The following is a 24385-nucleotide window of genomic DNA, read 5'->3' as shown; positions in this document are numbered from 1 at the left end:
ACATTTTGTGGATGGCAGGGGTCCAGGACAGGACTGCTGTTTCTGGTGTTCGAAGCAAGGAAGATTCAAGACCAGACTTTTTTTCAGTAATTACTGTTTCAGGAAGGCTGATGACGGCCAGGTGGAGAGATATCACACTTCATTTTTTGTACTCCTGCTTGGAGCAAGCCCCTGTGATGTCTACTGTTTAAAGCATCACTGTACACAAAGGCTGTGTCTGGAGAACAGCATAAAAAGGACACTTGAAAGAGAACCAACACAAAGCAATTCTGAAGTCTAAGACAGTAGATCCACATAATCTGTCAGAAGAAGGTACATACAAGTGGAACTCAAACCATCACACTTTCTTCCAGACCAAACTTCTTCTTGACCAAGGAAGAGCTAATGTGTAACCAGGGCTGGTGTCTGCCTGACAGCCAATCTCCAAGAGGTGTGATGACATCACCTTAGTCTGTACTTCTTGCTGGAGGAGCTGAGGGTCCATCTTCTTGCTGATAGAGGGAAGTATTGTGCCTGGCAGTGCGTGAGGGGAGACTGCCCAGGAGGAGAGGCTAGTCTGTTCCCAGCATTAGGTAACACAGAGAAAAAGCAGACTGCTTCGGAGAGTGAAGCCAAAAGCGACCAATAAGGTGAGAAGGTCTCTCAATCGCTTTGTAGTTCCTGCTTAGAAATGCACCAAAGACTTAATCAAATCCAGTTTGGCCACAGCCAATGGCAGCTGCTGTGAGCCATGAACAGCTGCAGCCACTGCTGAAACCAAAAAATAACAAGCAGCATCATGACCAAGTGAATCCGGTTCAGCCTGAGGACTCAACTAAAAGTTGCAGTTGAGTGAAGCCAGATCAACCTGGGTGGCCCAACTGAAGAAGACGCTGTGGCATGACATCCAGACCTGCCATTCTGTAATCATCTTTCAAGAGCAATGTGGAACAAAGACTTCTGCAAAGACAGAAAGCATGGGCTGCACCCATCGTATCACCTGATCTACGACCAACATGCAAGTATCGCATGAGTCTGGAGCAAGGGACCGAGACATGCTCTGAGGTAAACAAGCACCGAGAATTGAGACTTTTTGACCAGACTAAACCTGGTGTATAAATTCTTGATTTATTTACACATCTAAACCTGTGGGGGTAACAGTGACATATCCTGTATCTATGCCAAATGTATGCCTCTGCCACAGGACACAGGGAAATATAGCAACTAGGATCACCCATAACAGAGGGAATACTGGAATGAGATGCGTAGTGCATACTGAGATTGTAAACCAGCAATGAAACTCTATATTCACGAATTAAAAAGCACTGTGCGGTATATAGCTAAGCTGTATGATTAAAAGACTTGTTTTGTTTTTACTAAAAGACAGGCAGGGTGTAGCCTGTAGACTTTATAAGGCTCATCTGTAAGACATTATGGATCACCAACAGGTAGGAAGTGCAGAATCCTGCTTCCTTCTGGGTGGCATAAGCTGCTAATATTAATAATAAAGCAACTTATAAAGCGCATAGCTACTCCCAGAAGAGTGTTCCAGCGCTAAGTTCAGATACACCAACCGACCGCCCAAAGCACAAGTAACACCAGACATCTAGTTAGCAAAATTAATGGCAAACTAAACCAGTTTGGTGGCTGCTGTAGTAGGGGAAAAGTAAGTTAGGGGACTGATGCCTCCGCTAACTGGCACAAGGTATGCAGTTCCACGCCAGCAGTCCCAAAATCACTGAGCGGTCTACTGGATCTACAGCTGGGAAGGCTGACAGTGCCTACATACCAGCACTCTGGAATGCCTCCTAAATTTCCTGAACTGCTGTGAAAATTGTTTAACAGCCCAAAGAAATGTACTGTACCTTTACTGTCCGTGAAGAGTTCCAAAGTGGACTCTGCCTTCTCAAACTAGGCATGAACCATCAAAGGGCATGTCCAATAGCAAACCCTGTACATAGCTGTAGAAACCAATGGACCTCATCAAGGCATGGCTACAAAGGACAACACTTCTACTGACCGTCGTGCTAATGCATACCCTGTGGTATCCAGACTGGCGCAGATAACATATTTAGCAGTTTTCTGCCAGTCATGTATCATCTGAGCCAGATAGTTCCCAAGATCCTCTGGGTCTGCCGGCAAGATCTCGCTGGCCATATCCCAAAAGGCGTGTGTGTATCAACCAAAAAGACTGTGCTTAATGGATCACAGTGTCAAGTTAACAGAGGAAAACATATGATTTCCAAAGTGTCAATCCTTTTTGATTGTCTGTCGGGACGATTGGTTGGAAATAAGTTAGGCTTTACCTTACTGGTTGAGCCTGTATGAAGAAGGGTGCTTGTTTGGCTGATCATCGGCGAATGAAGGCACTTTTTTGCGTTGGGGACCCCATGTGGGTATTCATGCTCTGATATATTAAGGTAACCAGCATTCTGTAATGAATATGCTACTTACCAGTATGCATCTGTTCTTGGCATGTAGGGCTGCTAACATTCATATCTTTAGCATAGATCGCCGCCTAGTGTTGGGTCCAGATGATTGCACATTGTTGTCCTGGAAGAGTCTTCGAAGTATCACGAGATAGGTGGCTCCTCCCCTGGACTACAGTGCGCATGGGCATCGGCTCCATCCCCAGATTGTTTTTAGCCATTGTGGCAGAGATGGAGTGAAATAGTGTAAATGATGTCCATGCTAATGATGAATGCAATAGAGTGTCTGCAGCCGCTACGGGCACCGGGGAGGAGGGCGGCCGATATGAATGTTAGCAGCCCTACATGCCAAGAACAGATGCATACTAGAATACTAAGTAGCATATTCAGTTCGAGGCATGTGGGCTGCTAAATTCATATCTTTAGCATAGAATACATAGCAGTCCCTCCATTAAGAGCGGTTGCCCGTGCCAGCTGCAGAAGCTTGAAAAAGTGTTTTGAGAACAGCCTGTCCTACAGCTGCTTGCTGTTTGGAATGCACATCTACACAGTAATGTTTGGTAAACGTGTGTGGTGTAGCCCAAGTGGCTGCTCTACAAATGTCTTCTAAGGGAAAGTTCCCTAGGAAAGCCATGGAGGCCCCCAATTTGCGTGTGGAGTGCGCCCTTGGGGGTATTGTTAAAGTGCATTTAGCTTTTTTGATAACAGATTTGAATGCACTTAACGATCCATCTGGCTATTCCTGCTTTGGAAATGGGGTTGCCTTTGTGCTGTGGTGCGAAGGCAACAAAAAGTTGTTGTGTCTTTCTAAAGTGTTGGGTTCTGTCAATGTAGTACATTAGCGCCCTTCTAACGTCTAATGTATGAAGCATTCTTTCTGCTACCGTTTGTGGGTTTTGGAAGAATGCAGGCAGGTCAATAGTTTGGTTGATATGAAACTGTGACACCACTTTTGGAAGGAATTTGGGGTTAGTGCGGAGCACCACCCTGTTAGAATGTATTTGGATGAATGGCTCCTGTATTGTGAGCGCTTGCAGCTCGCTAACACGTCTGAGTGATGTGATAGCAATGAGAAAAGCCACTTTCCACGTTAGAAATTGAATTTCGCAGGAGTGCAGTGGCTCGAAAGGTGGGCCCATCAGCCTAGTGAGGACAACATTGAGGTTCCACACTGGAGCTGGTGGTGTTCTTGGAGGAATGACTCGCTTCAGTCCTTCTAGGAAGGCTTTAATGGCAGGCACCCTGAAAACAGAGAGGTGCTGCCTATTCTGGAGATAAGCCGCTATGGCGGATAAATGTATCCGAATGGAAGCGTACGCCAGATTGCATTTGTAAAGATGTAACAAATGGCAGATGATGCTAGGAATGGATGCATCTAGCGGGTTGATATTGTTGTCAGTACAGTAAATGACAAACCGCTTCCATTTCGCCACATAGCAAGCTCTGGTCGTGGGCTTTCTTGCTTCCCGAATGATGTCCATGCATTCTGGAGGCAGGTTGAGGTAGCCAAATTCTAAGACCTCAGGAGCCAGATCGCCAGATTGAGCTGTTGCGGATCTGGATGCTGAATGTCGCCATGGTTCTGCGTCAAGAGCCTGGATGTGAGATGCAGCCTTTGATGCGGTACCACGGAAAGTTCTAGAAACGTGGTGTACCATGGTTGGCGTGCCCATGTTGGAGCAACCAGGATGAGAGTCATCGAGTGTTGCTTTAGCTTTCTTGCCACCAGCGGAATGAGAGGCGCTGGGGGAAAAGCGTACGCAAATTTGCCTGACCAGTTCATCCATATCGCATTCCCTTGCGATTCCGGGTGAGGGAACCTGGCGGCAAAGCTTTGGCATTTTGCGTTTTCCTTTGTGGCAAACAGGTCTATCTCTGGATGACCCCACTGTTGGAAGTACGGGTGGAGTACTGATGGATGTATCTCCCACTCGTGCATTTGATGGCTGTACCTGCTGAGCAGATCCGCCATCTGATTGTCCTTGCCCGGGAGGTGTTCTGCCATGAGGAAGACGTTCCTCTGAATGGCCCACTTCCACATGCTCTGAGCCAGATGAGACAGCTGTGGCGAGTGAGTACCTCTCTGCTTTTGGATGTAGTACATGGCAGTCATGTTGTCCGTCCGGATCAACACGACCTTGTTGCACAAGTGTACTTTGAAGGACTTGAGCGCCATGAAGATTGCCATCAATTCCAGGTAGTTGATGTGCAGTCGTTGTTGCTGGGTTGACCACAGTCCCTGCACCGTGTAGTGGAGCACATGCGCTCCCCACCCCTGGAGAGATGCGTCCGTCGTTAGGACAATCTGTGGCACAGGCTCTTGGAACGGTCGTCCCTTGCAAAGGTTGTGTGGATTCCACCAATGCAGAGAGTTGTATGCTCGACCGGTCACCAACACTAGGTCTGTCAGTTGTCCCTGAGCCTGTGTCCATTGATTTGCTAAGCATTCCTGGAGGGGGCGCATGTGCAATCTTGCGTGCGGGACTATGAAGATGCAGGAGGCCATCATGCCTATCAACTGCATGAACACTCTCGCTGGCAGGGAGTGTTGCGGTCTGAACTTTTGGATCAGCGACTGAATGCTGTTGATTCGGACTGTGTTCGGCCGAGCCATAGCAGTCAGGGTGTCTATTGTCGCGCCCAGATACTGCCGCACATGGGCTGGTTGAAGGTGCGACTTTGGGTAATTTAGCGAGAACCCCAGACTGTGAAGGAGTTGAATAGTGTGGGACATGTGTGAGGCGCACTGCCTCTCCGACTTTGCTTGAATAAGCCAGTCGTCGAGGTACGGGTAGACATGTATGTTTTGTCTCCTGAGGTGCGCTGCCACCGCCGCCAGACACTTTGTAAAGACTCTGGGGGCAGTAGTCACTCCGAAGGGCAGCACTTTGAACTGATAGTGCTTGTTTTGAATGGTGAACCGGAGGTATTTTCTGTGGGACGGGTGGAGTGGGATGTGGAAGTAAGCATCCTTGAGGTCTAAGGTTGCTAGGTAGTCCCCTTGGTTCAGAAGGGGAAGGATCTGTTGCAGTGTCAGCATGTGGAAATGTTCTGACAGTATACACATGTTGAGAGGGCGTAGGTCCAGAATGGGTCTGAGGGATCCGTCCTTTTTTGGGATGAGGAAGTAGAGGGAATAGACCCCTGTTCCTTCCTCCTCCAGTGGCACGAGTTCGATTGCTCCTTTTTGCAGCATTACTAGCACTTCCTGCTGCAATAAGTGCAAGTGCTCTGCCGACATAGGACGGTGTTTTGGAGGAATGTTGGGAGGAGTGGATGTTAACTCCAAACAATAACCGTACTGTATGAGTTTTCTCACCCACCTGTCTGTGGTGATGGACGTCCAGCCCGGCAGGAACTGTTGGAGTCTCCCCCCGACAGGTGTTGGATGGTCGGGGGGCAGTGACAGGGAGTCACTGTTTGGTTGTGGCAGAGGAACGGGAGTTGTTGTTCCCTCTGCCTCTGCCCTTGTTGCTGTTACCTCGATAACCCCCTCTACCTTGCTTGGGGTACGAGGATTGCGCACCACCCTTTGTGAATTGTGTTTGTTGCCCCATGTGTCCTCTGGTAACACTACGCGCTCCTGAGCGACGAAAAGTGTTGCTTCTGAACTGTTGTGACTGAAGTGCCCCCATGGACTTAGCAGTCTCGTTATCCTTCTTAATCTTTTCAAGTGTGGTGTCTACATCTGGTCCAAACAGTCTGTCAGGATTGACGGGCTGGTTGAGGATTGTAGTTTGGATGTCAGGCTTAAATCCAGATATACGAAGCCAGCATGACGCTAGTGTTAATCCCTCTAGCTGCTGTGTCTGCAACATCAAGTGCGCACTTAATTGCGGCATTTGATATAAGTTTCCCCTCCTGTATGAGCATTTCGCCTGCTTCCTTATACTCATCCGGCAGATGTTGAAGGAGCTGTTCTAGGGTGTCATAATGCGCCCTATCATAACGCGCCAATAGTGCTTGTGTGTTTGCGATACGCCATACATTAGCAGCCTGCGCAGCCACCCTCTTTCCAGATGCCTCAAGCACTTTCGACTCCTTGTCTGGGGGAGGAGCTTCACCAGTCGTTTGGGAGTTGGCCCTTTTGCGGGCATTTGCGACCACCAACGAATCCAGAGGCAACTGTCCCCGAATATAGGCAGGGTCCCCAGGCGCTGGCCTGTATTTCTTCTCTATACGTGGGTTTACCACTCTTGCCCTTGTAGGTTCTTTAAAGATCTCTGGCGCATGTTTGAGGACACCTTTCAACATAGGAAATGTTTTGACTGTTCTTTCGGAGACAGAGAAAGTGTCAAACAGGAAATCCTCTTCCACCGGGTCAGCATGCATATCTACATTATGATTTGCAGCTGCCCTCTCTATTAAAGCATTGAAAGCTGCTGAATCCTCAGTTGGGGATGTACGTGCCCCAAAACCCTGTGGGTCCTGTGCCACGTGATGGCTTCCCTGGTCCCCTGCGTCGTCATATGAGTCCTGGTGCACATCAGGGTCATTGCCAGTAGGGAAGTTGTATTGTTCATCTTGGTCATCATCCTCACCCCCTGATTGGGTGGGGGAAGGCGTTGGACTCCTCCTTGGTGGAGGTTGCAGAGGTTCAACAAGGGCAGGTACGTCCTGTGATTGCCTTTTCTTTTTTAGTGGAATGACAAATGACTCTAGTGGCTGGGAAGTGATCTTTCTCTTATAAAGTGTCATTTTCCCTGTCTGGGCATCGATATAAAACTCTGATTCATCTTCTGCTGCTGTTTGTCGAGGCAAAACAGCACCGGACGTTGAATATTCGGAAGTCCCCGAGGTCTTCGGTACCGTTTTGGGTGCAAACGCAAAAGTGTAGATAAGTTTCGTCGACGTCTTGGCAGGTAGCTCCACCGGTTTCGGATCCGATGGCGCATCCTTTGTCGGCAGCAGGGCTTTTTCCCGAATCCTCTTGAGCGAGTCGGTGACCTGTTTTGGAAATGAAGCCGAGGGTTTGATAACTGATGCTTCATGTTCGGCCGCTTGGGAGGACTTCGGCTTCGGAGAAGGAGGCACCGATGAATCCTCGACTCCAACGGCTCGCTGGCCTGGAGCAGTCTTAGTCGACGACGCCGTCGAAACAGATCCGGCATCTTTGTGCCGAGGAGTAGTGGCTCCGGCCTTCTGATCTTGACCCTGAGCGGTCCTTTCATCGACCGCACGTTTGGAGGTCGACGCCACAGCCGTCGAGACGTGATGGACCACCTTCTTTGAGGACGTGTCCTTGGCCACCGTGTGTGGCGCTGGTGACTCGACGGCCTTCTTCGGCTTTGTAGGGCCTGAGGGCGACTAAGTCGAAGATGGAGCAGGCTTCGTAAGTTTGAACGTGACGTCGGCCATTTTAGATGTCGTCGAAGCCGATTGTTTTGGTTTCGTTTTCGACGTGTCTTCGGCCATCTTAGATGTTGTCGAGGCCGTAGGTTTCGGTTTCGATTTAGGCGTGACGTCGGCCATCTTAGATGTTGTCGACTGTACTGGTTGCGGTTTCGGTTTCGATACGCGCAACAACGGCTCCTCCGGTGTATCCGTGGCCGGGCCCGAAGGCGGGGCTGGGGATATCGGTGCAGGGTCGTGGGTAAGGCTGTGAGGCGATCCCGTGACCTGAGCCGAGTAACTTTCGGGGCATAGCTCTTCCACCGAGCTATCTTCCGAGGCCCCATAGACTTCTTCGTCGTCCCCTACCTCATCGACGTATTCAATGTCTTGGCTCTGTCCTTCGATATATTCTTCTGGATCGGCCTCGACCTCCGTCGATGGCGGTGAAATTTGAAGATGATGGCTTAGGCCTTCCTCCGCGGGGTCGTCGAATATGTCGTCGGGTGCTGGGGTTGCGTGTAAGGCCTCGAGGCGCGCCGCGCGCCGATGCTTGAGTGTCTTCTTTGACCTGAATTTGGAGCAGGCCATGCAGTTTCCCTCGTCGTGATCCGGCGAGAGACATTTATTACAAACTGGATGCACGTCGATGTGTGGGTACTTGGACCCACACACGGGGCAGCTCTTGAACGGACTCCGTTCCATGATGAGTTTGTCGGGGTCTTGCTGCGAGTACCGGGCCTCGATGTCCGAAGAGCAGAAACTCCTCAGAATTCTGACACGAAGAGTCGGACGATGCTCGGGACCGTTCGCAAACAATACCGACGCGAATACCGAAGGCCTTTTGGCCTTAAGGAAGTAAGTTTCCGATTCCGACAAGGAGGCGTCGAAATCACATCCGAACCCAATGGCGGAAAAAAACAATCTGGGGATGGAGCCGATGCCCATGCGCACTGTAGTCCAGGGGAGGAGCCACCTATCTCGTGATACTTCGAAGACTCTTCCAGGACAACAATGTGCAATCATCCGGACCCAACACTAGGCGGCGATCTATGCTAAAGATATGAATTTAGCAGCCCACATGCCTCGAACATCAAGGTTTAGAGCATTATCAGTGCAACGAGGGGAAAACAAGCTATCCTCCTCTCCATAGCTATCATCAACATCTTTAAGTGTACCCTGCTCTTTCACATGGTCAGAATCAAGGATGAAAGTAAAATTGCCACTGCTGAACGCTGTGATGTGGTAGAGGCACAGGGTTAGAGCCAGGGCGCAAGACAACAGCTTTTGTAATCTCACAGAATGACATTGGTTATACTCAAGCTGTCAATAGTTCCGGATCCAACCTGCAAATCAGCACTAGATTACCCACTAGCACCAGGCCAATGAGACCTACATTGATCTCTGGTTTGGAGTGGAATTTTGTATTGGAGTTGGTAGTTGCTGTGGGGAGTTAAAAAGGCGATAACCCAACTGGAGGCCCCTGCAGTTCCATGGGGCATGAGGGGCACCATGTGGAGCCAGAAGAATACTTAAAATTTGCACCATGGCCTCTTTGATGGCCTGAATCTACTGAGTTGTCAATGAAGGCCCAGAAAACTAATGGGAATTCAGGACCAACTGAGAAATATGCTCCATGGCCGGTGACCTCGATGGAGTGGAAGTGATAACTTGAAGACCTTGCACTTTCTCCTTGGAGTCACAGTGGTGGGATGGGGTTGAGTTCCCCTTTGCTTTTTTTTGCTTATATTAATACTTGGACTTCTAGCGGGAAGTGGAGCAATTGTGGGATGTAAATGAAGGCCACACATTCTTCTTGTATTTCATAACATACAACTTCATCTTCCAATCCAAGGAAGCTTCTATGATGTTCCCTCTACTGCAGGTCCTCCTTACACATGGTGGTGCTAGGCGTGCAGTGACCAGGCTATACAATGCCATGCAGCATGCTAAGCACCAACCATTCATATCATTGAGGACATACTTGGAAACGCTATCCCAGGACTTAACTAAAACCTGTTCCTTTGGGGCCCACAGCACTAGCCAGTGACCTTAGTTGCTCTTCCAGCTCCTGCAACCAAGGTGAAGTACCTCTGCTTTTGGTTGGATGAAAAGTTGTCCATGAAGTGGTATGGCATTTGGAGGTAGTCAGGGGTTGCAAGTGTGACCTTTAGCTTACTCCCTGCTACTCCTGGCACTTCCTTTGCAACCCCTGGCCTCAGAAGGAGCAACACGTTTGCCTCCTCTGAAGCCAGGGGTCACAAAGGTAGTGCCAGGAGTAGCAGAGAACAAGCTAGAGGTCACAGCTGCAACCCCGGACTATCTCCAAATGATGTCCATGCCATGAAGCCCCAGGTTGTGAGGGTCACTGCTCTCTGTTTTGCGGTCCTGAAATGGCTGCCCCAAATCCTTTTGATACTTCCATTCTTAGCCCAAAGAACAGTCATCCAGGCCCGTATTCTATCTAGACCTGATTATGACAATTTTATTTATTTGGGAACTGAAAAAGCTTCCACAAGAAGCTTACAAGTGGTCTAGAATTTGGCAGCAAGATTACTCTACAGGCTTACCAAGAATGCTTTGTCTTTCTTATTTCTCCGGGAGCTACACTGGCTTAAGGTTTAGAAATGCATCCAATTCAAAGCCTTGTGCTGTGTAGATAGAGCAAGATCAGGTATCATCCCTCATTATCTTCAGGAATTGGAGAGATCATATCATCTGGCTCAAGAAATCTTTCCTAGTGTTTCACTCCCAGAGTCATGAGTACTCGCCTGGGAGGTCTTTACTTTGCTTACCAGAGCCCCAAGATTGGGAATGCACTTCCGGAATATTTAATCTTCACTTACTACCTTTCAAAAACAGTTAAAGACCTGGTTGTTCGGAGTCAGCTAGTGATAGATATATCCTAACCTGCTTCTTAAAACGCCAGGAAACCCCTTATGGGTAGCTTACAGATATACAAGTCTGTCTAATAATAAAATATAAACAATGTAACTATTTGCACCATGCTGATTTGACCCCTGAGCAGGTAGGCCTTATGGTTTAGGGTGCCCTCAACGCTGTTCCACAGCAAAAGCTGATTTTTATTATATGGTGTGGACTTGCTCAACTATTAGCGCCTATTAGGATGAGATATTAGCACATGTAACCTATATAACAATTGATGGATGGAATGCAGAACAAATAAAAACATTCTCCCCCAGTTCAGAGATCTGGGTTAAATCCATCATTCTTTTGCTCACTATGCCACCCCAGTTTACACCTGGACGTCTGGGCATACTCAGCGCACTTAGGGCGAGAAAGCAAAAGATACACAATGGCATGGTGAGCAAAAACACGATAGATTTAGGCCCAGATCGCTGTACTGGGGTCAATGTATGACATTGTTCTGTTTTCTGTCCATCAACTGTTGTTTTTGCATTTGTCACCCCGAGTGGGACGGGTATGGGACGGGTATGCCCAGACGTGGGTCCTGTGCTCTCCATGCCACTGGAATCAAGCTATCCTGGCTGAAGAGGGGTTAAACCCCGATAGCGGTCCTAGGATGCTTGTTTGCAGTCCAGGGAGAACCTGGCTTGGCAGTTTGGGCTGGACTGTTCCCATGAGGCACAGGGTCAAGACTGATTTGCATATGGCCGGGTTCAAACTGGAATGGCATGGTGAACAAAAAAACAATGGATTTAGGCCCAGATCTCTGTACTGGGGTGAATGTATGGCATTGTTCTGCATACTGTCCATCAACTGTTGCTTTTGCATGCATTTATATCAGGTTGGCAAATGACCCAAGGTTGCTGTGCACTGTTTATTGGGGCTAACAAAATGCACCAGGAGCAACAAGGGTTTACATACGTTCAATGACTTAGTCTTCATGCTGGCTAAGCGCCACGTAGCCCTGTTCTAGAAATCAATCACTGCCCCCCAATATCACTTTTGCTCAAAGCAGAGTTCGATGCACTACATAAACTTAGCCTAACCGTCCAGAGTTCTGCACCACCAGTCAACTGGGAGGGATACTTGGTCGCAGTTGAAGCCAAATCTGATTAACGCCTGCCCTAAACATTCACAGATCCCCTTTGACAACTAGCACCCCCGTAAATGTACTCCCACCCTTCACTCAGATGCTTCCCTTTCCAAAAAGTGTGTGTAAGTAGACAACTCCATTATTCCTTCATAGCTGATTTCCATCCACACCCAAAGTTACCCGATGTCCACATAGCATCACAGTAATACCCAAGCCATCATAGGTTGCTAGTATACCCATCAAGTCATATGCAAAGTTGAGAAAGGTTATATATACGTTTTTGCTGGGATCCTGGCCCATTGGGTACTATGACAAAGAATACTGTAACTGTTTGCCACAACTATTGTTCAGCCTGGATTTACTCAATAACAAGTTAATATCATACTTTATCTGTCAACACATTTTCTTGTCCAGTACCAGGTTGACGTGATGAAACCCAATAAAGATACAAAAAAGAGGTCTTCGAGGGACAACTAACCTCTGTGGGCAAAGTTGACTCAGCTGACCCGTGGACCAAGGAGTAACCACAAGGACATCCCTGTCAACCCAAGAGCATCCTCCATCTCCTGCATCCTCAGTATCAGCACCACTCCAGTAAAGTCTATGGTGGTAATGTTGTAAAATTCAGAACTGGACAGGAGAATGCTTTGGTAACCAGGCAACTGTCCAAATACTCCTTAGTGCCCCCCAACCTTCACTCTGCCGGAACTGGTCGTCCCATTCGGGTCAGAGTAGCCAAACATAACTCTTACAAACTTTACGCTTGTTTGCGGTTGTGCTTAAAAGTACTGAGAATTATATGTTCTATAAAAATCTGCAGACTCGACTACGGAAACGCCCTCTACACGCGAGCCCCGACCAAGCTCATCAAACTACTACAACGCATCCAAAACGCCTCGGCACGACTGATCCTCGACGTACCACGCCACTGCCACATCACCCCTATCCTGAGAAACCTGCACTGGCTCCCCGTCAACAAGAGGATATCATTCAAGCTCCTCACCCACGCACACAAGGTACTCCACAAGAACAGCCCGGCCTACCTCAACAGACGGCTCTCCTTCTTTATCCCCAACCACCAGCTTCGCTCCGCCGACCTCTCACTGGCCACCGTCCCGCGCATCCGAAGAACAACCACCGGTGGGTGGGAGATCCTTCTCCCACCTCGCTGCCAAGACATGGAACACCCTCCCACTGAGCCTACGACAGAAGCAAGATCTGCTGACCTTCAGGAGGATACTCACGACCAGGCTGTTCAATCAGTAGCGCGCCCCCCCGACCCCCGATTTATGGGATTTCTTTTCTGTTGAATGACTTTCTTATTTCAATGTTTGGTGCTTCTAAATGCTGTTCACTATTTCCTTAATTCAAGCCTTGCTACTCGAGGCCACAGCTACCCAGGGTTGAGCTAAAAATTGTGTAAAGGAGCCAGACTGGACCCAAGCCAGTTTTTGAGAGTGTATTACACAGTAAGGATGCACAACCATACATATAATGGACCCAAATACTCACAGCCATGTACGCAAAACCTACTAAGGCAAAAACCTTACATAAATGAGAAGTAATTTCAATCCATTGCAATTAATGGATTGAGGCCTTGAATCAATGAAAGTGATGTCAATATCACATTTTAAACGCAAATTACCGGGAATAGATTGTACGTGTCCAAACATGAAATACATATTCTTAGTCTAAAAATGCATTTTAGATGAATTACAATCAATATTTAGAGAATTTCTAATTTCATGACCCCACGACACACTGGTTTTTGCGCTACCATATAGTGGTGTTGTCAAAGAGCACCTGCACTAGCTTTCCCTTAGATGGATGGCACAAAGGCTTTCAACGTCAACAAAATTGCTCTCAGCTTCATAAGGTTCATGTGGAGCCAGGACCTCTGCTGGAGACCAGGGGCCTCTGATCTCCAAACCCTGGCAGTCCCAAATCAGAAGTGATACATTGGCCATCACTGTCAGCTCTGGGTGGGATAGGGATCTGCTGCTGACCTAGGTGCAGTCGAGCACCCATCAGTGCAAGTCTTTTGCAGTCTCCTCCAAGATATGGACAGGATCGAAGACTTTCTCTTGATGTTGTTACCACTGAGACATCAGATTGCACTATAGAACTCACACACTCCGCCTGGGGTACTTTGCCACCAGGACGCCGCAGGCAATCTGTCATCGAAGCCTCAGAGATGACCTCACTGAAAGCCAGGATGGAGGCTGAAAGCTCAGGATCAATGTCTTTCCAGAGAAAAGGAATGAACATGGACCACATCTAGAATGGCTCAAATGAAAGGGAGTGTCTGAGAAGGAGTCAAGTGTCACTTTAGCACGTGGATAGTGAATCCCAAAGATGCCAGAAGGTCTATCGTAATCTGGAAGTGGGTGATGCTGCCTGGGACAAGCCCACCATCAGATCAAAAGATGTGCTGCCACCATCGCAGTCACTTTTGTGAACATCTGAGAGGTGCTGGTGAGACCAAAGGGGAGCAAAGTGAACTGAAGTTGCTTCTGACCCACCATGAACAGCAGAAAGTACCTGTGGGCCTGGAGGACAGGGATGTGAAAATAATCATCCTGCAGGTCCAATACTACCATCTGATATCCAGGTTCAAGGGGACAGAAGACCTGGGCCAAAGAGGCATCTTGATTTTTTCCTTCCGGAGGAAGGCACTGAGAGGGCCCAGGTCTTAAATATAATGGAGGCATCTGCCATTTTTCAGCACCAGGATGTACCAGGAGTAACAACCACAACCCACTTCCACTGCAGGCACCCTCTCAACAGCCCATCCGGTCACAAAGAGCTTGCTGTCAGACATACGGATGATCCTCTGTCAGGCTTTCTGGGGGTGATGGAAGGGAGGCCAAAAAGGGTAGTACATACCCCTCCTGGACAATTTGCAGAACCCACCTGTCTGATGTTATGGCCTACCAACCCAGTAAAAATGTTTGATCCTGCCTCCAACCAGGTAGCTATGTTCCACTTACGGCACATTAAGGTGGTTTGGCAAGTGGGGACGCACTAACTGGCATGCCGTCCTTGGCCATGGGGTCGCCAGGGTCTCTGCCACCAAACAGGTGGGAACCCTGCTGGGGATTAAGTGACTATCTATATGGGGCACCCCGCCAGAGCCTCAGAAGGATCAAGAGGTCTAATGCAGTTGGCATGGATGAGGAGAAAAGCTCAGGGAGCGCATAAGAAATCCTTCTTTCTTTGAAGCGCTCCAGAAGAGAGTCTGCTTAATCCCCAAAAAGGTGAGTGCCTTGACAAGGCAACAGGGGTTCAGTATTGGTTTGCCCTGGTTGGTGGCCTTCGATCAGCACAGGTTTTACCTTTCAAGGTCGATAGCTGGAGGTCGACATCTTCCGCCACCCTCAACATGAACATTGTGAAGGAGGGATTATCATCAGTTGCTGGGCCTGTAGATGAAACTAGGGGTTGTCAAGAGAGGAGACAAGGCCACTAACATCCTGGAGGGCTTTATACTAGTTTTCTTCTTTATGGTAGGGTTGCAAAAAGTAATCCTGGGGCATCATACACATTGACAGAATCGATACCAAACAAGAAATGCAGTGTATGAGAGCTGCCCATCTGAACCAGGACGTGGTACAGATGAAGGGGACAAAGGCTGCGATTCAATGGACACCGAGTGCAGCCTTGATCGATTTTGGGGCGGACTCAACTCTAAGTCAGAGAACATAATACTATGCGTCTTGTTCTCTGGCGTCGATGGAGTCGGCACCAGTGTCAACATTTAAGGGACAGGCATGGGCCACGGAGCTGGAATCGGAGAAAGCACCAGTAGAGGTCTGGCAGCAATAACAGATGGTCAACTAGCGCCTTCTCAGGTGCATAAGAGCCGTGGGAAGGGGTCAAACCCTGCTTGGATTTCTTATGTTTTATCTTGGGCTTATGCAAGGATCCGGAGTGTGACAAAGATCGACAGACATCTGGAACGGGATAGGGAATGACCTTTGGACTTCGATCAGTCCCACCCCGGGCCTTCTGATGCTGTCTGACAAATAGATTTGCCTTTCATTTCCTAATGGCCTTCGGATTCAACAACACAAATTCAATGCAGGCCTTTGAGTCATGGCTCGATCACAAGCAACGCAGGCAAACCTGATCTGAATCGGTCATAGGCATTTGCTTGATACAGTCCTTACAGGGTTTAAAACCGGTTGTTGTAGGTAGTTACATTTCCTTTGCACACTGTCTAAATTTTGAGGTAAACAGATTTCGAAGGAGACAAGTGGTAGCTCTGGATCTGTGTCTGGTGGCATACAAAGCAAGGATTTGAAGTCAGCGCATGAGTGGCGCCTAAATTGGCTTCGCACATCAATTCTGGAGTGCAACAGTGTCAGTGCAAACCTGCAAAGCACATCAAACGGCACGCAGAGGTACTGGTCAAAAGTTTCTAGTTCCAGCCTCATGTCTGAGGAAGTTTTCAAAAGGTGAAGAATCTGCATTTAGAAGTATCTATCAGAAACAATAGCACTACAAACACTTTTTGTCTTGCAAGTTACAAATATATCTATGAAGTATAGACTTTAAATGAATACATGCAAGCTACTTGTTATCAGTAGTCTCTAACTTAGATTTAAATGCCAACAATCCAAATATTTTTTTTTTCTTCTTCGAATACAAAATTTACTTACCAACTCTAACAAGGTAAAATAAAACATAGCCTGGAGAGGAGTAGTGACTTCCATACATAAACTTGGGCTCTGGCATTTCTTCATAACGAGCCTGCAATGTATATTAAATGCAGTTAAATATTTTACTATTACAATTTTCATACATTTGTGTTTTTGAAGTTAACATGAAAGATTGACAAATTACAACTTGTGAGCTATTACAGCTCTCTGAGGCAGAATAGAATTATTCTGTTCAACACTGAAGAGTGCTAGAACAGATGTAGCATTAACATGGTAACTTATTCCTCATGAACATATATATCGACCTACCCAAGCCTTGTCATAAACTCACCAAAACCAAATCTTATTTTCTTTCTTTTTTATGAATAAATGAAAACAATTCTTAAACTGGTCCCTTCTTCACCAACTCTGATCATGATGGCTTAGGAAACAGCCACCATCAGGAAGCAAAAAAGGTTTGGGTTTGAATTATTTTTAAAATACAGGAAACTGCTTCTTCAGTCTTCATGGTATTGATTAGCAGTGAAACAAGATCTTGAAACTAATCACATCTCTTCCTGGAAATGAGACAACCAAGTTATTTTACTATCAGAGTGATATATTCAGTACATGGCACTACCTTTATCATTAGCACTAATTAATCAAGAACCACATTTTACTTGTGATGTGAATATAATACTGACATCCATGAACAGGTAGGAATTAGGATAATTATCTTCATGCATATATGCAGAACTGTCGCTTCCATCAAAAAGTGGGCCATTCTACACTAAAAGGTTCAAACTGGCATTAAAAGCAAAGATAGAATGTGGCCTATGGTGTCATCTGGAGCCTCAAGGTGCATAGCACTAGGATACTGATAGCTCCCCATCTCCATTTCATAGACCCCGCTCCCCACCATGAGCACCCCTCTGCCACTCCAAAGATGATAAAATGGACAAGTTGGATTAAGGGAGTGGTGTTAAGTGAAATGCATACAAAATATGCTTCTCGCTAAAAAATATCTGTTCTCTTGGTACTGAGCCAATTCCACCACTAAATATAGTCTACTACCATTGCATCTTGTTCAAATGTGTGATCACCTTTGTGGTTCACTTTCATCAATAGCACTGTGGGTTCATTTTGCTCAGTGAACACTTATTTTATTAATTCAGTCTGTTCAAAGGTCCAATCATTTAATAAATATATGTCTGACTGTTAATCTTAACATAAATCAGATTCTTTATAATTCTAACATATGATCATGTTGTTTTCATTCATATATTTATTATGCTCCTTACACTTCTTTATTTACAATTTTAGTTTCTAACAAATGGTTTTAGCAGTGACTTGCGAGTTACACCTTTTTGGATACTGATATTAAGACAGAGGTCTGGGATTAGAATCCTCTGTATAGCGACTGGTTGCACTTTCATGATTTCATAACGTGACAGAACTGGGGCAGGCCAACAGTTCGGTGTCAGAGACCAGCGATAGGACTGGACCACCGAGAAGGCACCAGGCAGGTTGGTACAAAAGGGACAGGCATGGCATTGGCACTGGAGTAATAAACAGTACTAAAGCCGCAAGGGCCCGAACACAGCATCTGGGGCAGACCCACCAGACAGAGTCCAACTGGCGATCTCTGCCGCTTTGTGGAGCCCGAAGGGGCACAAGAGGGAGTTGGAATTTCACCAAAAATCTGCACAAAGGCCACTGTGAAGGTTACTAATTCCTGCGGGCCAATGAAAATCTGGGAAGCTCAGGACACGCAAGGATAAATTACAGGATCAGTTTGGATATAGGGGACCTGGGGGAATTCGATCTTTCACAGGAGTAGCCTTGAGACTGGGATCACAAGTGTGCCCACGACCTGGAACGGGGGCAGATTAAGGCTTTGAATGCAGCCTCTTTTTATGTTCAGTAACACACACTTGCTGCATGAGTTAAGACTCAAGTCAAGTCATAAGCTTTTATTCGATTTGAGAAATACAAATCATACAAGCATAAAAACATATAAAAGTAGTTCATTATATACATATTTGTTCTAAATATAGAGTGACTCAAAAAATCTCGAGAATAATACATAGAGAGGATGAGAACATATAGTGGCAGACGCTGGGCAACAATGCATGGTTAAAGGTAAAATATGAAGCCAATAAGTTAAAAAAAAAGGTCATGCATGTACAGACAGGAATAGATATAATTGTCACACGAAGTGCTATCCTGGCAGCTGTACGTTTAAATGCAGAAATTCCTGTATAGCTTGGGGCAAACAATAGTACAGGGTTAAAAAATATTATTCTAATGTAAGAGTTCCAGTATGGCTCGGGCAAGCAATAATACAAAGTTAAAAAAGTGATGTGCTGTTAAGACATATGTACAGACAGGGATATATGAAGTTATGGCAGCACTATGCTCTTCCTGGCAGCTGTACATTTCAAGATAAAAGTGGCAACAAAGAAACAAATATCCACATTCTCTAGGGAAGATAATAGCTCTAGGGCACTCCTTGAGGATCGAATATTATATTTTAAAAGGATAGGTTTTAGATACCTTACCCTTAAGAAGTGATAAAATTTGCAAAAAAGTAGAAAATGACAGCAGCTCTGGCGGGAAGTATTGTCACATGGGCAAGGAATCTCGGATCTTGTTTTCTGATCTGGAAATGCGACAAGATGATGTACAATGCCCAACCTAACTCGGGTTAGTACAAATTGATGGGAGGGACGGGAAACGTTCAGAAGGTAGGCTTGAAACCCCGGAGTTAGGTTTAGTTCCTTGTAAAACTTCACGGTGGCTAACTTGCCATACACCTTATCTCGCCCTTTCTTTTTAAAATTTAAAAATGTTTGTTTAATTTCTTTTTTGGGAATAGCAACCGCCAGTTCGGGGTCAAGGAGAACATCTATTTCAAATAGAGTTTTATACCAGGAATGAATGTATTTCAACCATTGAATTCGTTATGAGTAGTCCAATCCTATACAATCAAGAATAATTTCTTGAGTGAATCGAGTCTCTGGCTTAGCCCAAATAGAACGCCACAATAAAAGTGGCCAAACGGCTGCTAAGTCGGAGATAAACTCGATCCCTACCTCATCATGAATTAGTTGGACAGAGGCGGAGGGGGGGGGGGACATAACAATCTTTTTAGAAACTTGTTTTCATCTTTTTGGAGCGAAGGGCCCTTGATATGACCCCACACTCCCGCCCCGTACAATGCAGAGGAAACACAACGTATATTATATATGTTAGTCATGTCAGAAATACTTCTCAAACCAAGCTTGGATGCAAATCGGAATATACTACTGGTGGTCCGCATCATTTTCAACCTTATGTTATCAAACTCGGGTATCCAAGACCCGTCGCTGCCGTAGGTAATTCCCAGATAACAGAATGATTTGACGTATGTCATCTTGTCGCTGTCCAGGAAAAAACTGTGCTTCAGTTTATTTACAGAGTGCCCACACGACATTATATAAGTCTTAGATTTATTCACGCGGAGCCTCCTATTTTGAATGAACTGCGCGAATCTGTCAATCAGTCGCTGTAACCCATTCTGGGTGCGAGATAAAAGAACAGCGTCGTCCGCATATAGTAGGATTGGGACAGGTTTGCCTCCAATCAGGGGAGCATCTACTGCGATATCAGTCAGGATGCTATCAATATGATTAATGAAAAGGGAAAATAAAAGAGGGGCCAGTACGCATCCCTGGCGGATACCGCGTGAAACTTTGAAAAACGGCGTACATTCGCCTAGGGTGCCATAACGAACCTTACAAGATAGTTTCTCGTAAAGCCTGGCCAGAAAATGGACTATTTCCTTCGGTGCCCCTGACTCTAGCAAAACCTGCCAAAGAATAGCGTGATCAACTAGGTCGAACGCGCTGCTCAGATCAGCAAAACATAAAAAAAGGTTGCCTTTTTTAACTACAGTATATTTGTTAATAATAAGGTCCAAATTTACGCATTGCTCCAGAGTGCCCATACCTTTCCTGAAGCCATATTGCACTTTTGTTAAAATATTCATGTCTGTGACCCAAGTTTCTAGTCTTTTGAGCAAAATTCTGCTCATGACCTTTACTGAGGCGTCCAACAAAGAAATTGGTCGGTAGTTGGAGGCCTCTGATTTACTGCCTTTTTTAAAAAGGGGTATAATAACTGATTGGCCCCAAGAGGGAGGAATATTACCTTCTGCTGCACAGTTAAAAGTCCTCACCAAAATAGGAGCCCACAAATTTGGTTCTGATTTTAAAAGATCGATGGGTACCCCATCAGGGCCCTGGGCCTTCCCCCCCTTGCTATTGGAAAGCCCTTCAAGGCCCTCTTCCAGGGTTACCTCCAAAGGTAGAGGTATCCAGGAGGAGGACTCAGTAGCTGATGTGGTTAGGGATGTCCCTTCTGGGTTAAAAATATTAGTGAAGTGGATAATCCACTCATTACATGAAACGTAGGAGGTTATTTCCGGACAACCATCAGTGTTTAAAAAGGGGCTGTTAATTGTTTCCCAGTAAAGTTTACAATTTTTGGTCTCGGCTGCTTCCTTCAACTTATCCCACGCTTCACATTGTAAGACCTTTTTCCTTTTAGAGATTGCCATTTTATAGTTGACCCTTAATTGTTTTACACCATTGCTGTCTCGGGGTTTGATACCTAGAGCTTTTTTCAATTCCCGTAGAGCTACTGTACAGGGTTTATCAAACCATCCCCGTTTTGTAGTTCTGTTGGATGGGGATTTCTTAGTAAAAATGCCTTCAATGATGGTATTGATCTTGATAAATTGTGACATCAAGAGATCAGGGTTGATTACATTTTTTAAGCAGTAACTAATTTCAGTTTTGCAACTGACTATGACCTCCCTCTGTTTGGCCATAGAGCTGGTTCCAGACCATTTAATCCTCGGACCATTGGGTCTAATCGGAACTATTGCAGTAGAGCAAGTTTCTCCTGTCGCTAATTTTGCACCCCGTCCCGGTAGGGTAACGCAGATGCTGTTGTGATCACTGAGGCTTTCCTCTCTGATACAAAGGTTTAGAAAGACAAAATATGGTCAATGAAAGTCCCAGCATCCCTCCCTGTAAAAGTGGGGCAGATATCGTTCGAGCTGTTTTTGTTACAGCTTAATAGATGTAAGTCTAGTTTAATTAGCAGTTTGTTAAGAATTGTGCCATATTGGCAATGTGGGAAATGAGGAGAATCTTCGCCCTCACCCATAACCCCCCGATGATTAACTGTTTCTGTTCCAAAGCCACAGGGATTCCCTTTAGATAAGTGACAGGGCTGCAGATTAAAGTCCCCTGCCCATAGGATGTCTGCCCTTCTATTTGCGATGCCCAAAACCCTTATGATTTCTTTTTCCAGAGGGAATAAAATATTCCCTCTGGATGCATCAAAGATGTTATTATAAAACTCAAAGCCTGAGCCCAAGTACCATAGGAGTATCTTGTGCAGCTCCGTAACCGACATGTGTAGCCTGCAGTCTAGGCAATGCTTGAATAATGTAATTTTCTGACGTGATATTGTTACCTACCACACTGATTTTCTTTTTTTTTTAAGTCGCCAGAAGACTGAAAAAATTAGGAGCAGAACTCCTTATGGTCGTCCAAGGACACAAAAAGAAAACAACTGAGGTCACCATGCAGGGACGGCAATTATACCCATCAAGTAAACTCACATCAATACACTTTTAGCCTGTTACATTAAAGATATACGAATCCGACTTAATAATAAATCAAGAAAGGGCAAAGCCAGATAAATGAAGCATAAATGTCATTAGGATACAAAAATTGTAGGAACATTTGGGGGAATCGAGGTACTTTAAGAACTTCTTGCTCTTGCTGAGATGGTTTTAGCTGTGAATATCACTTGGTGCTTGCATCAATATATATTGTAACAGGTGACCCCAAGTCCAAACGTTTCATTGCCATGTGTAAAGGATAAACAAAGGCTGCATCCAACCTATGGTTATGACAAACAGCATACCACCAAGCCTTATACAAAATGTTTGAGTCTTTCCAATTTATGGTGATTTGCTGGTTTGTTGAGTCTTTCCAATTTATGGTGATTTGCTGGAAGGCAATCACTAACAATAAATCAATAGTTTTAACATTAAGTATAACATTCTCCCAAATGGATGAAAGGCTACCTAAACAAATATGAATAAATGAAAAAGAAAATTTAGTATCAAAGATTAGATTAATTTGGGACCATACTGGTTTCCAAAAAGTGTGTTCATTTGGACAAGAAAATAACATATGAAATAGATCAGCATTTGCGGACGAACATGTCCAACAAGTATCTAGTATAGTTGAGAATCTTTTACTAAAGGTAGGTGGTGTTAGTAAGAGTCTATTATAAACAAAGAACAGTGTTTGCGTAGTGCTGGCTGCTCTGGATGATTTACGTAACTTGGTCCATATAGTCGTCTAGAGTGATATTGGCCATGATGTTGTGAAATCTTGTTCTCAAGCGTCTTTCATCTTAGACTTCTGTCTAACAACGTCATTGCTTTGCAGGTGGCTATAAATAGTGGAAGCTTTGGGTATGGTTTTTAATAGAGCATGAAGTCATACAGAGGGATCTGGAATGGTAAAGGTGTGCTGTACAATAGGGATTTGAGCGTTTGCATCTATAATAGTTTTCTGAACTAGATCATATTTGTGGATAAATGAAGTAGGTAAATTAAATGATTGGCTAAGTGTAGCAAAAGGTAGGAAATTGGACTGTGAAAATGGCTGGTGAATCCATATTAAACCCTTCTGTCTCCAGGACTTCCAGTAAAAAGGTTTGTTCCAAATAGTCAGGTTTTTGTTGTGCCAAATTGTGGAGCCAAGGAAGGAGTCTATAGTGGTATGAGTGGATGAGGGAGTTGGGTTAAGGAGTTTGGAAGTATGTTTTATGATAGGAGTAGAGATGGATTGTGGTTTACGTGAAAAAGCGAGGCATTCATGAAAGGAAACTAGTGCAATTTGGGTGGTAAAAGTTTAGAAAAGTGGAGATAAAATTCAACGGTAAAACTGTCCGGGCCAGGCACTTTGTCTTTTTTAAGGTGTTGGGGAGCATTTAGGAGGTCTTACTGTGTTAGGTCTGATTCTAAAGAAGACAGATCCAAAGGATCATGTTGGGGCTTTTGGACCTTTGAGAAAAATTGTGATAATGAGTGGTCCGAGGGTTGTGTTTCAGATGCATATACTGACTTATAAAAAGAGAGAAAATTCATTTAGAATTTCGGCATCTTTGAATTTTAAAACAGAGTGCTCATCATAAACAGATTCAATATTTAATTTGTTGTGTTGGATTTTTAAGTAACTGACCAAGATGTTCCCTACCTTGTTTTTAACCACCATAGAATTTTGCACTAGATTTTAACAGGTATGATGAGACATCATCAGATGACTTCTTATTAAATTGCAATTTGGCATTTATAAGGGCTGTTAAACATTCTGACGAATGAGAGGCATAGTATGAGTGTTCCAGTTTCATAATGTCATTAAGGAGATCATTGGTAATCTTATGTGCGATTTTTGGTTTCTTTGCAACAAAGCCAATAATGAAATCTCTTGCTGACGCTTTAAAAGCATCCCATATAGTAGAGAATGGCAAGGACTCATTTTGATTTGTAACAAAATAATCGTTAAAAAAAGTGGTGAAGGAAGCTGTAAACACAGGATCTAAAAGAAGCGCGTTGTTAAAACGCCATCTTCTGGGAGCCTCAATCTTGGGTAAAATATCAAGGCTAATTGAAACAGGGGCATGGTCTGATAACAGAATGGGACCAATTTCTGCATGTGATAGGGACTGTTATGCGACACAAATATATAATCAATTCTTGATTGAGTCTGATGCGCTGGGGAATAAAAAGTGTATTCTCTGGTAGTCGGATTGCATAAACGCCAAGCATCAAGAAGTTTATGCTGAGTGATAGTATGTATAAAAGATTATGGAGCAAAGGAAACTTTGGAGTTTCTGTCTATAAATGGGTCAAA

General features: G+C 45.3%; 1 protein-coding gene across 2 annotated transcripts in view; it reads right to left on the bottom strand.

Moving 5' to 3' along the window:
- NSMAF (neutral sphingomyelinase activation associated factor) overlaps positions 1 to 24385 on the bottom strand; it is a 610455-nt gene that overhangs the window by 250865 nt on the left and 335205 nt on the right. For both annotated transcript variants that reach the window (XM_078687269.1, XM_078687268.1), the window contains one exon: positions 16422 to 16512. In XM_078687269.1, coding sequence (XP_078543395.1) covers positions 16422 to 16512 — 91 coding nt within the window. The remainder of the gene's footprint in view (positions 1 to 16421; positions 16513 to 24385) is intronic.

This window comes from Lissotriton helveticus, chromosome 4_1 (assembly GCF_964261635.1).
Source record: "Lissotriton helveticus chromosome 4_1, aLisHel1.1, whole genome shotgun sequence".
Lineage (NCBI taxonomy): Eukaryota > Metazoa > Chordata > Amphibia > Caudata > Salamandridae > Lissotriton > Lissotriton helveticus.
Note: the sequence above shows the minus strand (reverse complement) of the source record. Positions and strands in the feature narration are given on the sequence as shown.